The 14,577-nt window shown below is 48.4% G+C and overlaps 1 protein-coding gene across 2 annotated transcripts; it reads left to right on the top strand.

The window, feature by feature from the left end:
• The first annotated feature begins 689 nt into the window (after positions 1–689).
• MARCO (macrophage receptor with collagenous structure) lies at positions 690–11,388 on the top strand. Of its 2 annotated transcripts, none has more exons than XM_013186494.3 (15): positions 690–1,216; positions 3,127–3,228; positions 3,518–3,733; positions 4,114–4,149; positions 5,150–5,194; positions 5,529–5,636; positions 6,428–6,535; positions 6,646–6,690; positions 7,085–7,183; positions 7,279–7,332; positions 7,966–8,010; positions 8,166–8,273; positions 9,507–9,548; positions 9,905–10,081; positions 10,418–11,388. In XM_013186494.3, the coding sequence occupies exons 1-15, from the start codon at positions 1,036–1,038 to the stop codon at positions 10,546–10,548; spliced, it is 1,497 nt and encodes a 498-aa protein (XP_013041948.3). In that variant the 5' UTR covers positions 690–1,035; the 3' UTR covers positions 10,549–11,388. The 2 variants fall into 2 exon arrangements, with proteins under 2 accessions (XP_013041948.3, XP_013041949.3); XM_013186495.3 differs by lacking the exon at positions 690–1,216 and adding an exon at positions 1,862–2,082.
• The last annotated feature ends 3,189 nt before the right edge of the window (positions 11,389–14,577 follow it).

Raw genomic sequence — 14,577 nt, 5'->3', positions numbered from 1 at the left:
GAGGGAGAGGAGGCTGAGAGCCTGGAGGGCGAGGCTGATGGCCCGGCAGACGTGTCCCATAATGTGCTGGAAACTGCTGTTCTATTAATAATCATATTGTTTCAGCAAACCCTCGATCCCAGGAGACCACACTGAATCAGCAGTTTCTTTTCTTTTTTCTTCCCTGAGTTAGTAACCCTGATTGCACAACCAAAGTCAGTCTGCTGCTGCAGCCAGTGATGGGGCAGCAAGAAATGAACGACAGCAGAAAGTGGGAGGTGGCAGAGGCCAAGTGAACACGGTGGTGCATGATCTCTGATGCCAGCAGCATGACTGAGACACCCGCTGCCATGTGAAAATAGGGAAAAAATAGGGAAATCTGCCACCGGTTTGCAGAGGCTGACACCCAGATGGATATACGCTGCGATGCTCCCAGGCAGCCAGGTGCCTGAGAATCAGGCTTGACCACCTGGGTGGGCAACCAAAGCTGGCAGCTGGAGTTGGGCAGGATCATGGCTTTGCTATTGACTTTCCTGCAGTAGCCAAGTGAAGAACTGGAGTTTGAACCCTGAAGCAGTGAGGATCAGGACTGTGTGGCTAAAAGACTTGGTGCTGCAGCTCTGCTGTGTGCTGCACCTGAATGACATCCATCGCTATAAACACCCACCTGCAACCGTGCCTAGCCCATCACCTGGCCCAGCTGGAGGTGGCTTCACACCGTTAGAGATGGGCTGGATGTGAGTCCTCGCCCCCCTGCGATGCCGTGAAGGGAGAGCACGCATGGGTGGTTACTGCAGCTCGGCAGATCGGTGGTAACCTCTCCAGCCACCCTAATAGCAGAGAGATCCTCTTCCTCTCTGTTGGTGCCAAGCCAGGTCACAGCTGCGTGTTTGAAAGGCGAACGCAGAAGTCGATTTCAAAATCCCCACTTATTTTTGGTTTAAGCCTTTTAGAGAGCAAGGCGGCAGGTGCAGAAGTGAGGGTCTCGCTGCACCGGGCTGTCCAGCTGAGGACTTCCAGCTGCCTGTGCCCCAGGTTGGCTCCGTGCTCTCTCCCATGGCCACAGAAAGTGGCGAGGTCTCGGCAGGGCCACGACCGGGCAGGCACCTGCTATCGGGGAGGGGACCCTGTGATGGTGGCTCCTCTGTGCCTCGGAGGGGACAGCGGGTGGCAGTGGCAACGTGGGCGCGCAGGGCTCTGCCCAGCACCTACCGACGGCTCTCGCCTGATGGCCTGGGTGAGTCACTTCCCTCTGTGCCAGCCCCGGCACAAATTTCGGAGATGGCGAAATGCCGTGGGGGTGAGATGTACAGGGCATGGGTGAGATGGTGAGGTGGTGGAAATGGTGTCCGTGGAATTGGGTGAAGGAGGTTGGGGGCTGGAGAGGGCCTCAGTAGGAGGCTGAAAGTGTCTCTCCTCCATTACACCTCAAGCCCACTTCGTCTTCAGCCGCCCCCACCCCACCATCGCTCGCTTGTCCTTACAGCTCCCCCTGATTCTTTTCCTCCTTGCATTTCAGTCATAAATCATCATATTAGTGCCCATTAGCATGGGGCTTATCACCGTGCAGGACTTCACCTGTCCTCCCAGAGGATGGATCTTGAAGCTAGCATTGAACCAGGGGTCTCCTTTCCTTCTGGAGGAGGTTTACTTGTGGTAGGAGCCAAAAGGCCACCTGGCACGCAACCCTCCTGAAGTGCGGAGACGTTTCATAACTGAAACTTCTGTTGAACTTCTTGCAGGACCACGCTTGAGGCTCTGTGGATGTGGTGAGCGAGCAGGGAAGAGCAGCTGAGCATCTCAGCTGCGGGAAGTTTTGAGGAACTGTTCAAATTACCACATCAGAGTTCTCACAAGTCTATAAAAACTGAGCGGATAGGAAAAGCATATCAGAAAGCATATCAAATCAGGAGGCAGATAGGAAGTCCCTTCAGTTCTCTGTTGTCCCCAATCTGACAAGGATCTAGGTCAGCCACAATACGTTTGTCATGAAAATTAAAGACAGATACGGAGGAGAGGGAAATTCAAGTGACATGAGCACTTTCAGTATTTCAGACAAGATTGGGTTTGCTTCAGCTGCTACTACAACCTTTCAGATAAGTGGTAAGGTTTCTTTTTATTAAATGGATTGATGTGGATTTTATTATGAGAAACATAAAAAGGAAATTATGTATTTATACTGACTATTAAATGCTTTTCACAATAATTATGCTACTAAATTAACTGACCATTTAAAAAGAGCAGTATGTGAAACCGTCGTTTCCTGCCAAAGCTGATGCTGAGCATCATAAAATAGTTCTCTCCCTGTTTCAGAAAATGCCTAATTTCGCTGAGTCAAACTGTCATGTCTTAATAGTTAAGATACTGAAATCACCAGATCCAATAAAAAAAATAAAAGAAGTTTATGAATTTTTAGCTGAATATAAATACTTTATTGCTGACTAAACCATTCTATTGTAAAACTAATTAAATCTTTGTACTCTATTCAAGCTAAGACTTTTAAACTCCTCATTACATTACTTTGAAAAAAAAAAAAACAAAACTCAATTAAGGGTAACTTATTGCATGTCTAAAGTAATTATTAATGCTTCAAAAATCCTTTTTTTTTTCTCCTTAAAGGCCAAATTTGACAAAGCAGTTCGTTTCTTTTACACTTGCTGGTGACAATTTGTTTTAAATGTTACAACTTGTTTTCATGTGTTCTGCAGTTCAGTTTGTTATTGATTTCTCATTTGTGTCGATGTGCACTTGCATCACTGTTAGAGCCGCAGGTATGCAGGTCCCTCGGGAGGGAGAGAGTGTGCTCTGACCAGCCCTCCTTGCGTGGCAGCCTGGGACAAATAAACGTGATGGAAATGGGGAGCTCGTTGATGTAGAAAGGGGACAACAGCCCTGCTCACACTGTCACAGGCTGGATTAGGTCCCGATGGAAGTGAGCTGGTTAAACCAGCTAAGGAAAAGATGCCAAGGGTGAATCGCAGTGCACAGCCCGGGTCGGTTCATGGGACCCAGCAGCCTCGCAGGACTCCCTGCCACTGGAAAGCACTGAGGTTTTAGTGTGGCCAAGCCTGAAATGGCTGGAAACAAGCAGAGTTTGTAATGGGAGAGATGTGAGAGGATGTTTGTCCTACTTTTGTTGGTTTTTAGAGCCTCAAAGCCAAAGAAAGCCATCCACATGCTGTGCTCGGACTGCCCTTTGCATCTACCTGCTGCTGCTGACGGTCGGCCAGGGGCTGCTGGCATACAAAGGTAATGCTTCCACCCAAAGGAGCTTTGCTGGGTGCTCTGGGAGCTCGTGGGCACACAGACAGTCAATGTGTCTGCTGCAGGAAGGCAATCCCCAACCCACACCTGTGCTTTGCATCTGCCCTGGGTCCAAATGTCTGCACCCGTGGCTGCAGCAAAGCCCAGCATGTGAAAACAGGCCCCAGTGGTGGTACTTAACTGCACAGGTACCAGGGAGCTGCTCTGCTGACCAGGAATTTCCCAGCTGGATCAGGCAGGGAACATTCACTGCACAAATGTTTTGTTTCCTCAGTGTTTAAGATGGAGGAGGAGATGTTGAAACGTCAAGAAAATAATGCATCATATGCAGAAGGGGTGCTGGGAAGATCCTATGCCAACAGCCTTTTTTTGGAGGGGGACGTGAGACATGAAGAAAACTGGAGGAGAAGCATAGAAGAGGAAATCATCATCATTAAAAACAGCAATGCAAACTTGGTGACGATGATGAGCAACATCAGCCTGGTTGCAGGTATGGCTTCATTTCTCCATGCTGGCTATTCAGTGGGGAGAGCTGGTTCTTCTGCACCACTGGCAAGGCTGGGCCAAATCAAGGAAAATCTAGTTCTGAAGGAATAACCTGGGCGAGATTTGGTCTTCCTGTCCAGTAGTTAGTGATGCTCCAGTGCCCAGGGTCGGACGTTGCCCACGGAGCTGGTGCAGCTGGAGAAGCCAGAGCACTGCCCTGTGCTTCACCTGGCTCCCTCTGCAGCTGCGTGTGGGGCTGGGGGCTGCTCTCCCCTCCTGTAACTCAGTGCCCTCCAAAAGGCTGCTGTCTTCAGCCCTGACTTATTGGTATGTCCTTCCCTGAGTAACGACTACTGAAAATTATCCATTAAATATTTATTTCAGGGCCTCCTGGACGCAAAGGAGATCCTGGTCCACCAGGTATGTGGGTAGATGAGCCATAAGAAACTTTTCTCTTTTCCTTTCTTTTTTTCTGGTAAAAGATCTGAGGTGAAGATTTGGGATTTCGGTCACTAGACCCCTGTCCTACCACATGCGCAGTGCCCTGGCCATGAGGAGACCTGTCATACTTTTGACCGATCCCCAGGAACTTCAGCTTGCCCAAGACAATTCAAGGAGACTTTCCCGATCCCTGCTCTGTGGGGCCTCAGACAAACAGTGCATGTAGCGAGCAGTGACAGACCTGGGACCTTGTCCACCCTGTCCTTGGGGGAACAGCTACATGGGCTTGGGAATGAGCTGGGAGCGAGAGCTCTCCTCTACACAAGCACAATCTGCTGTGCTGGGTCCTCGGGGTGTCAGGTGGAATTGCACCAGCTGCAGGAGATAAATGTCTGCAGACTGTGAGGATGCAGCAAGATCTGATCTCATGTTGGCTCTGCTTTTAGCAGAGGTTGGACCAGGCACTTTCCAAAGAAACTGAGGTTTCTGTGATCCTGTAATGATGATCTAAGATGCACCCCTTGTTATGTCAGGTCTGTATCTCATCCATCCCTAGTTCTTGGCTATGCTCATGAGCTTTGCTGAAGAAAAAAAAAATAGATTTTTAAAAAATCATCTTTTTCATATCTTCCTGGCTGCATTCACAACGATGAAAAACAACCTCCAGCCAAACACTGTTACTATTCTTCAGAGCCCAATAGCTCAGGGCTTTTTGAGGGAAGATCTCCCCAGAGGTCCCCGTGAGCAGGCAGTCAGCAGGGTTTGGCTGGGGGACAGCTGGCCCCTGCCCAGCACGCACTCAGCCCAGCTCCAAGGACTTCGCTCGAGTGCCTGCCTTCACCTCTGCCAGCTGAAGACTGGCCTCAGCGGTGACCGAAGGCACATGCACAAAGGATGGTTAAAAAATTCACCTCTTCTTCTTGCTCATTATTGTGAATAGATGATGTGTATCAGCTGATAGATATGTTTTACATCTCAGGGCTACAGGGACCACCGGGGACTAAGGGAGACCAAGGAATCCAAGGTAAGGCTTTTCTGACACCTGAATCACTTCTGTGGATGAGCATAACGTGACTTTATGGATGATTTTATGGGCAATCTTGTCCTCAGTTAAGATGTAAGTTAGTAGGAATGTCATTGGAGTTGAAGAAATAAGCCTATGTAAAACTAGTGCGAACAAGAGCAAAACTTAGCTGGAAAAAATATTGTCTGAAAGAATTGTCTTGCCCTCTGCCTCTGGCACCACTCTCAGGTACACGGAGAGCAGCGTTTGGCTCACGTTGTGTGGCCTGCTGCTGCTGCTGTTCACTAGGCACGATATCCACGGCAGCATCAGAAGTGTGGTTTTGTCCATGCAGGCTTACAGGGACTGCAGGGCACGAAGGGGAGTAAAGGAGATCCTGGCCCTGCCGGCCCAAGTGGTGAACCTGGAGTAAGAGGAGAAAAAGGAGAGATGGGGCTTGCAGGTAAGGCTTCTTCACTGTTGCAACACTTTTAAGATTTTCCCATGTATTCCTATTTAAATTGGTTCCACTTAAAACACCAGGTGAAGTCTTCATAGGTCCCATATTTCACAAAAACAGGACTTTGGGTTTGATCTGGAGGGATCTCATTTTGTGTTGTGTTCCAGCAAAGCTCCCAAAGGGGGGAAAGGAGACCTGCAAAATGTTGACTCTGCACCGTGGAAGTCTCCTCACAGAGTGACCTTTGTCTAATGAAAGGCACAAGTATTCAATTATCAGCATGTCCCAGATTTAAGCAGCAATGTTTACAGTAGGATTTTCATGGTATAACATAATACAATATAATTTATCTACAGAAGCACATGGATGTTAGTTTTGACTATAGTAAAACCTACTTCTGAGAACTTTATACCCTATTTAAGCCTTTTTTACACCATATGTAGGAGAGTTATGCACCATTTTCTCTCCTGTGCAGCACACATTAGTGGGTATCTCCCAGATAACCAAAATTCAACAGTCTCAAGTAGGCTGCACCTGGAAAGGAAAGGCTGAAGGCAGCATAGCAAAAGAAAGCAGGAGATGTACGTGGTGCAGATGAGAAAGGACACTTGCACAGGTTGGCTAGAGACTCCTCAGAAGTAAATCACCAGAACCCACCACTCTGGGCCAACCTTTGGTGCTGGGACAGCTGGAAGGAGGTGCCCCACTGCCTTCAGAGAGAAATCTTTGTGTTGTATTAGTTTCGTTTTTTTGTTTGTTTTTAATTTACACGCACGTGCTGTGCTGTTTGGTAGGTGTCCAAGGACAAAAAGGTGAAACGGGCAAGAAGGGAGATCCGGGGCCCCCTGGACCCGTGGGTCCTCAGGGAAAACAGGGAGACCAGGGACTGCCAGGTTTCAATGGTAAGTGCAGAGGATGCAGCACAGCTGACACACGTGCTGTGCTGGAGGGCTCCTCCAGCTGAAGCATTCAGCTAAGTCCCGCTAGCACTGATGCCAAGATTTTGTTACAGGCAGCGTGGGGGAGCCTGGACGTCCCGGGCAGAAAGGAGAGACAGGTAAGCAGCACAGAAGGTACAGTTTCTTCTAGGAATAGGAGACTAATCTCTTTAAGATGATGTGTCATGACAAGGAAAGCTTCAGCCAGGATAGCTCCCAGCATGGATAAGAGATGATGATTAGATGGAGAAACCATGCCAACATTGTGCAAACCCGTCCTGCAGCCAAACCCTACTCAGTGTGCAAGAAAACAAGAGGGAGAGGAAGGTTTTGTACCATGGAAGACCACATCCTTCCTGACGTGTGCATGCGTGGTTCCTTGGGGAGAACCGGTGTTTGCTTTCATAGGGATAACTCAGTCTGCACGGCATGGGGGTCAGTGACAGAGCTATTTTTTGTTTTCCTCCTTCGTGTATTGACCGCATTTCACACGTTCTGTTGTTCACCCTCAAGGCTCAGCTGGAGAACAAGGCCCCCCGGGAGCTGCTGGCCCCAGTGGCAAACCTGGCCAGAAGGGGGAGAAGGGGGACCTCGGGCCCAGGGGTAGTCCAGGTACAAAGCTACCAAAATCCGTTACCCACTGCTCTTCTACACTGGCCTCTCTTTGAGTGATAGATTTACTTTCCCTGACTTGTTTTTACTTTCAGGAATGGCAGGCAATGCGGGACTCAAAGGTGAAAAGGGAGACAGCGGATTACCAGGTAAAAGAGCATCTCAGGAAGAGGTCTCTTCAGAGACCAGCTTGGAGCACATAGCCCAGGCCTTTGCTTTGACCTTCCACCTGAGGAAGTCCACCTCTGTACCATGGGCACCCAAAACAACAGAGTAACGTTCTGCTGCACAAACCTATTCCGGTGTATTTCCCTTTTAACTCTGAATGTACGTAGTGCACACAGCCTCTCATCTCCATCAGGTTGAAGTGCTGCACCCTCCTGCACTCCTGGACACCCGGATGATAGGGAGCCACCTGGCCCAACGTTACGTGTTTGTCTGCTGAACCTGAGGTTTTGTGCCCAGGCTCTCTGTGGCCAGCGAGGACCTACCTGGAGGTGGGGTCTCTCTGCCAACAGTGGAGTTTAGGATGTGATACAAATGACCTGAAATCCATCTACTACCGAACACACGAACACAACTCTCCACTGTCTTTATTTTCTCTACTGAAGGGGTCTGCCCTGAGTATAGTGGGAAGTCAGACATCAGCTTCAGAAATAGATGACTGTTTACACTACAGCTAACCTGGACTGAGTGAAACCAACCCTAAATAATAGTTTGCATAAACTTTTTTAATCGTATAAATATCTTTTTTTTTTTTCTTCTTCTTTTCATGATCTTAGGTATTCCAGGGCAAAAAGGAACAAAGGGAGACCAGGGCCCACAAGGTAAATATTTTTTTGAAAGCACTACTTATTCTGATGATGATTAAGCACAGTACTTTAGATGTCACTTCCCAGTTCTCTGCATCAATGTGAAATGCTTTTCACACTGTTTCTTTGGCAAGGAACAAAAATAATAACTTTTTTTGGTTTCCTCACAGGCAGCATAGGCCCAATTGGTCCAAAAGGAAGTAAGGGAGATCATGGCAGTTCTGGTCTAAAAGGTGAACGAGGAGTAAAAGGAGAAAAAGGAGACCGTGGACTTACAGGTAAGGCTGTTTGCCAAGGGCTCTGTGGAGCTGAGGGAACATCTGGGTTTGGGATTGTACAGCACAGCCTGGCACAAGCTGCCCTGGGGCACTTTCTCAGGAGCAACTGGACAGATAGATCAGTCTTCCCAGGAGGTGAATGTGAGGAGTATCACATTCATACCTTGGGAGTCTTGCTAAAAGATACACAAGTAAACAGCTGCATTGGATTTTTTCAAATCCATGCCCAGAGACATCTTGCAATGTACTGTGCTTCTGGGATTGATGTGGTGGTAAGGAACAGAATCAGCAACACAAGGGCTATTTAAGAAAGCCTCTCTTGTCGCAGGACAAAAACCAGACAGTTCAAAAGGGCCAACACTACAACAACTCCCCATCCTTACCCTCTTCTTTTCCAGTCACTGAATGCTTCCCAAAACCCTAAGGCCTGTAGTAAAATAATAAACAAAATATTATTTGAACAGGCCACAGGAAGAAATCAGCTTTTTTTTTTTTTGGTGTTCACATTGAACAGTACAAGAGTCCTCAGACATAAAGTAAAATGGGGGCTATGTGGGGCTCCTCCGTGCACTCCTCTTCTGGAGCTTTGCCTCTGGAAGAGGGGTGGAAGGGGAGGAATAGCCTAACTGGGCTGACCCCAAGCTAGGTAGCGCACTCTGGGTGGGTCTCAGCTCCCACCCTGCTGCAGAAGGAGATGGCAATATGTGCTTTGCCAAAGTAGCTTTGGGGGTGAAGAGCTTACCATGACTTTTCAAGCACCTACACTCTCAGGACCAGGGTGCTGTATGGAAATGTGGAGAACTTGTGAGTGGCTTTCTGCTGTCCCATGGCAGCACCTAGAGAGCAAACCCCACGATGCAGATCTTCCTGCAAATACTTTGGGAGACACTGTGCCTGCTTCTGGAGAGCCCAGAGGCTCTCAGAGAAGTCATTTTACAGTTAGTGGGAATAAGGCATATTTCCCAAGAGTAAGTGGATGGGGTTTTGTAAACTGATCTTTTCGTGGGCCATGCATTAAGAAAACTGTGCCATGTGTTATCCTACTTTTCTTGCTACACTGTTTTCACATTCCTTTCACATACCCTCAGTCACTTCAGAAGGTCCCTTCTACGTGGAAACAGAAACCTCCGCCCATATGTGACCCACCCAATTACTCAAAAAAAAAAAAAACCAATAACTGGATTTTTCCCCAAGCAGCAGTCAAATATTTTCTTATTTTTCAATTTGGAACAGGTTCCCCAGGAGCAAAAGGCAGCAAAGGTGAACAGGGAGCAGGTATGGGACTTTTATCTATCTTCTATCGCTTGACTTTGGCATCAAAGCTACTTTTGAGATCAAGACCAGTGGGTCTCCTGCACACACAGGTTAACCTGCCACACAGCTACCAGAACTGAGGGGTCTCAGCTGAAAAATTACACTGAGCTGCAGCCTCTGGAGCCGGGACAGGGCCTTCAATTGTTCAGATCTGAGCTAAAAACTTCAGGTCCCATCCCAGCTGCAGCTGTGGAGATGGGAGCATTCATCTGGCTTGGGCAGTCACTGCTTCCATCTTTCAAAGTGCTTTTAGCATCTCCACCCATACATTTAGTACAGTTATTTTTTTACAGTTATTATCTCTTCCAATCCATCAGGTCGCTTCAGCAACTACATACGAATCGTGGGTGGTGGCAGGAGGGGTCGCGTGGAAATCCTTCACAACCAGTCCTGGGGAACGATATGTGACGATGGCTGGGACGTGCAAAGCGCCTCTGTGGTCTGCAAGATGCTGGGATACAACTCTGCCATCGCTGCCTTCACTGCGGCAGGAGGTGAGTCCGCAGCAGCCCCCCAGGCTGGGCTGCGAGGCAGGGGCTGCACAACCCGCCTGGCACGGGAGGTATCGCACACCCTGCAAGCAATGGGACAGCAAAGAGGATGGTTTCAAAGGGACAGCTCTGTCCCCTTGGGACAAGATAGCTGCATGTCAGGTGCTGCCTGAACTGTGCCCAAAGGCTGGCTTTCCAATATGCCAACCGTGCAACCCAACACATGCCCGCAGCCCATGGGGTTCCCTTTAGAAAAGTGCACGCTACCATTTCCTCTGTACATCAGTGACTGCTTTTGGTTGTTTGTTGTACTTATTTGTCTTAATTCCTCTTCCGAAGGCACTGGGCAAATTTGGCTTGATGACGTGAATTGCAGAGGGAATGAAGAGTCAATTTATGACTGCGCAAAATCCAACTGGGGCACACACAACTGCTCCCACAGTGAGGACGCAGGGGTGGAGTGTATCTGATGGGAGCCAGGGCTGCCCCAGGAGCCACTGCCTGCCAAAGTGCTCTGTGGGGCTCCTCCTGTCCATACCGTCAAACCAACTTGTGCAGGCTGCGCTTATAACGTATTTACTAAACATGTTGACAGAGAAAGCTGAATTTTCGATGAATCAATAACATTCACAAGACCTACGGATAACCTGAGACATCCCAGCTGTCACAAAACAGCTGGAGCTCAGACACATGAGTGAGTTCACAGCTTTGCCAGCTACCTGACATCAGCCCACCTGCAGGAGCTCACACGCGTGTGCCCTCTCAGCCCGCAGCACAGGAGAGCTGCTCTGCTTGGGCTCAGTGCAGGGAGAGAGAACAGGACAAGCCTGAGGAAAGCAGCAGTTATTGCAGCTTAGCTGGCCCAGTCCATCTTCATCACAGTGCAGTTGTGAACCTGAACCTAAAAACCTCGGTAAAATGCAAGTACCCAAGGCAGCAGGTGCTCAGAAATCATCAGGTGATCTATCTGGAGTGCAAACACAAAGATTCTCCAGAGGAGATGATGATCAGAGGTTAAAGTGCCACCATCCAGGTGCCTCACCATCCTGGTTTAGCACAGACCTGGCCAAGTCCCCTGCCTTCTCTGTCAGCATTTCCCATCCTGCCCCCAAGAACAAAACCCTTACCTTATCTGGTGTGTAAAAGTAAGTGCTTTCAGATCTTTAGAAATTAGACGATCCACTAAAGTAAAGGGATGATAAATAAGAGCAATAATGTGAAAGTACCAGCTAATTAAACTTTGAGTGAAAACATGGTCCCAAACCAAAAGCTTCCGCCTTAAATGGAAGTCTTACACAGGTCTGAGATAACAGCTGAAAGGCTCCTCTTTCTTCTGTCCTAAAGCTTTTTCATCAGCACTGGGCATTTGGCAGGTGACAATCAGCCTGTGTATAAATAGCTGTGCACATTGCAGCACCCTGCTTGTGGACCTTTTTTTTAAAATATCAGAAATGGATGTAAGCAACCCCATACCTCTGCCTTAATGTTAGTCATAACTGCACTTGTTTACACAGTTTCAAAACTCATTTTTGGTGCTCACAAATCCAGATATAACTGGAAAAAAACAAGCAGTGCTGGTAAGAGCAACAGACAATGGGACATCCAGGGATGATGTGAGTGAGGAGACCCAGCACCACGCAGTGCTGTCTGCAACAATGCTGTTTTGACCTAAAGGAAATGTTTGGTACAGGGTCTAAGGCCTCAGGAAAGTCTGGAAAATCCCAGAAGTTTTCCACGATGCACTCTGGTGCCTTTGACAGCAGAAAAATGAATAGAGACAGTTATCAGTCCTGGCTCCATTTTAGAGGAGGCAAAGAGCATCTGCAACCTACAATGGATGAAACCTGACAAATGACAAATATTGCAGATTTGGTGGAAATAGACAGTGGCTCATCTGCATGAGAAGAGGCAAGAGCTTTCTGTTCTGGTGAGGAGCCTGGTCAGCACTACCAGCACGCTCAGTACCCACACTTAAGCTAGCAGCTTCTGCAGGCTCTCCCACGGCACTGCTGAACCTGTGTGGGCTTCTTTTTTTTTCTTCTTCTTTTTTCTTTTTTTTTCTTTTTTATTTTTTTTCTTTTTTCTATTTTTTTCTTTGTTTTTTTTTTTGGTGACAGTATGTAAATGAAGCATTGCTACTGTTAGAAAATAAAGGATTTATAAGCCAAATATCTTGTCTTGTCACATCAGCAGGTGCTGCTTACGCTCCCATTTTCTCTATTTCCTCACTACTGCTACTACTACTACTACTACACTAGGTTATGTTCCTCACCATTTTCAGGCTAAATGCTGAGGCATTCAATCTGAACAGGCAAAACTGCCACCAAAGGCAAAGTCAACACGTCCCCACTGGCGACCCTTTGGCTGACTTAAATCCCCATAAATCTCATTTCTGGAGAACGGGCACCCAGAAAATAAGTGTTGTGCCAGGATTAAGGTGAGGACACCAGGGGCTAGATCTGTATGACCAGGGCAAAGGATGCCGTAGCCCAGCCTGTCTGCTCCTAAGCACAACAAGGAGAGCTTGAACCCAAGCTGCTGTCCAACAGTGGCCAACCCAGTGCACATGTGCTCACACCAGTACAGTTCATTCTGGTCTGGGAAGGGAAACAAGCATCCAAGCACAAGGCTCAGGACTGGAACTTGTGTTAATATAGCAATGGTGGTGAAACCAAATCTTGGCAGGAAAACAAACATTGGTTTCATAAAACCACTGTGGTGTGTTCAATGCAGAGGGGGAAGCCCATCCAGCTGGGCAGAGAGTTGCAGGCACAAAACCATGCAAGCTTTCAGCTCTCATGCAAGAATCAGAAACACAATGGCTCCTGCCTGCTGAAGGAGAACATGTCAGAGCTGCGAGAGAAGAACCAAGCCTAGTGCAGGATGTGCCACGTGTAAGAAGTAGGGTTCTCGTGGCCAAGTCACACAATGTGTCAGTCCATATGGATCTGCTTGGAGAAGCACTGGCCAGCTGAGAATAAATGGCAAAGGCTGCTAGGTGATGGCAGCATGGTTTATGTCTGATCCTTTTATGTCCAAAGCAGGGTGAAACCAGAAAGAAGTCTCTAACATGGCCACTAAAGCACTAAGAAATTTCTCGTGGTTTCCATTGGATGTAGATAGGTTGAAGGAGTCAGGGAGGCTGTGAGCCTGTCTGCTAGGGTGCAGCCTTGCTTCCTGAGAAGCCAGGAGTCCAAGTGCCAGAAAAAATAAATAAAAAAATGAAGTCCACCTTTAGGAGATTCACAATTCACATTAAATTCCTTGCTTTTAATTCAGATCTCAGCCAGGCAGCTCCTCACCTGGTCTGAACTGTCATATGCCATGTTTTGCTTGAGGCAAGAAAAGCCCCTATTTAACTCCAGAAAAAGCAAAGACAAACAAGCAAACCAAAACCAACCAACCAAACACTGCTCTCTTTCAGAACCTCTGGACAAAACCAGCACGGGGAGGGCTGAGTTACCCCGACACCAAGCACTGTGCCACGAAACGCTCGGCGGAGCTGCAAGGGCACTGGCTGGCCATGCAGATACTGCGGCGTGGCCAGGCCTGGCGTGAGCCAGGCCTCACAGAGACCCCAGACCCAGGCTCGGCTGACACAGGTTTATTATTGATTAAAGATGCTCTTTCCCGACACTAAGGGGAGCTCAAGGGCCACCACCCACTCCACTCCTGCTGTGCGTGGGTGATGGCAAGGGACACAGAGGTGTTTTGCTCTGTCTGACAGGGGGATGGCACAGATGCTCAGAACCTGAGTGGCTCGGTCTAAAGGGGTGAGACAGGCCGTGGAGGTTTCCCAGTCTGCAGTGAATCAAGCTGTGGTCCACCGGTCCTCCCAGAATTGTATTTTGAAAAAATAAAGAGTGAAAAAATGTGTGATTCAGTCACTTGTGTATCATGGTCTGAGAGATTGCTGGGCATTCAGGACAGTTTTACAAGTTTTTCTCTCCGCTAAATAGCTAAAAGCATCTTTTTTTAAGGAAAAAAAAAAAAATCTCAATTTTGCTTGTACTTCAGAGCTGCCTCCTTGGAGGGCCACAGGAGAGAGGGCACATGGCCACGTGGGTCTCCCCCAGCCTCATCACTGCGAGGACAGGACACAGAGCCCAGCGGTGGCTCTTGGAGCCTGAAAGCCAGCACTGGGCCGCCCAGGCAGCAGGTCTGGAGGGTGCTCAAGTCCCCTGCGTCCGCCTCCCCAGTCCAAAGGAAGGTCTATCAGGGCAGGAAAAGCGCCGCAAGTCACTGCATGGTAGTTGTGGAGGAGTGGAGAGCCTTTCTGTCTACAAAAACATGTAGCCATGAGGTGCAGAGGCTGCCTTGCACAGCCACACCATGCCCTTCACCCAGCTCGGTGCCATCGGTCCCATATTTTGGGACGCCCAGCTAATGGGTCTCACTGTCCTATGGCAGCTAGCTATAACAGCTAGCAAGGAACTGTACAGCTTTGCTCATCATTCCTTCCCAGCACCAATTAAAAAGATTTAGTTAAGCAAAATGTA

This window comes from Anser cygnoides, chromosome 6 (assembly GCF_040182565.1).
Source record: "Anser cygnoides isolate HZ-2024a breed goose chromosome 6, Taihu_goose_T2T_genome, whole genome shotgun sequence".
Classification (NCBI taxonomy): domain Eukaryota; kingdom Metazoa; phylum Chordata; class Aves; order Anseriformes; family Anatidae; genus Anser; species Anser cygnoides.
Note: the sequence above shows the minus strand (reverse complement) of the source record. Positions and strands in the feature narration are given on the sequence as shown.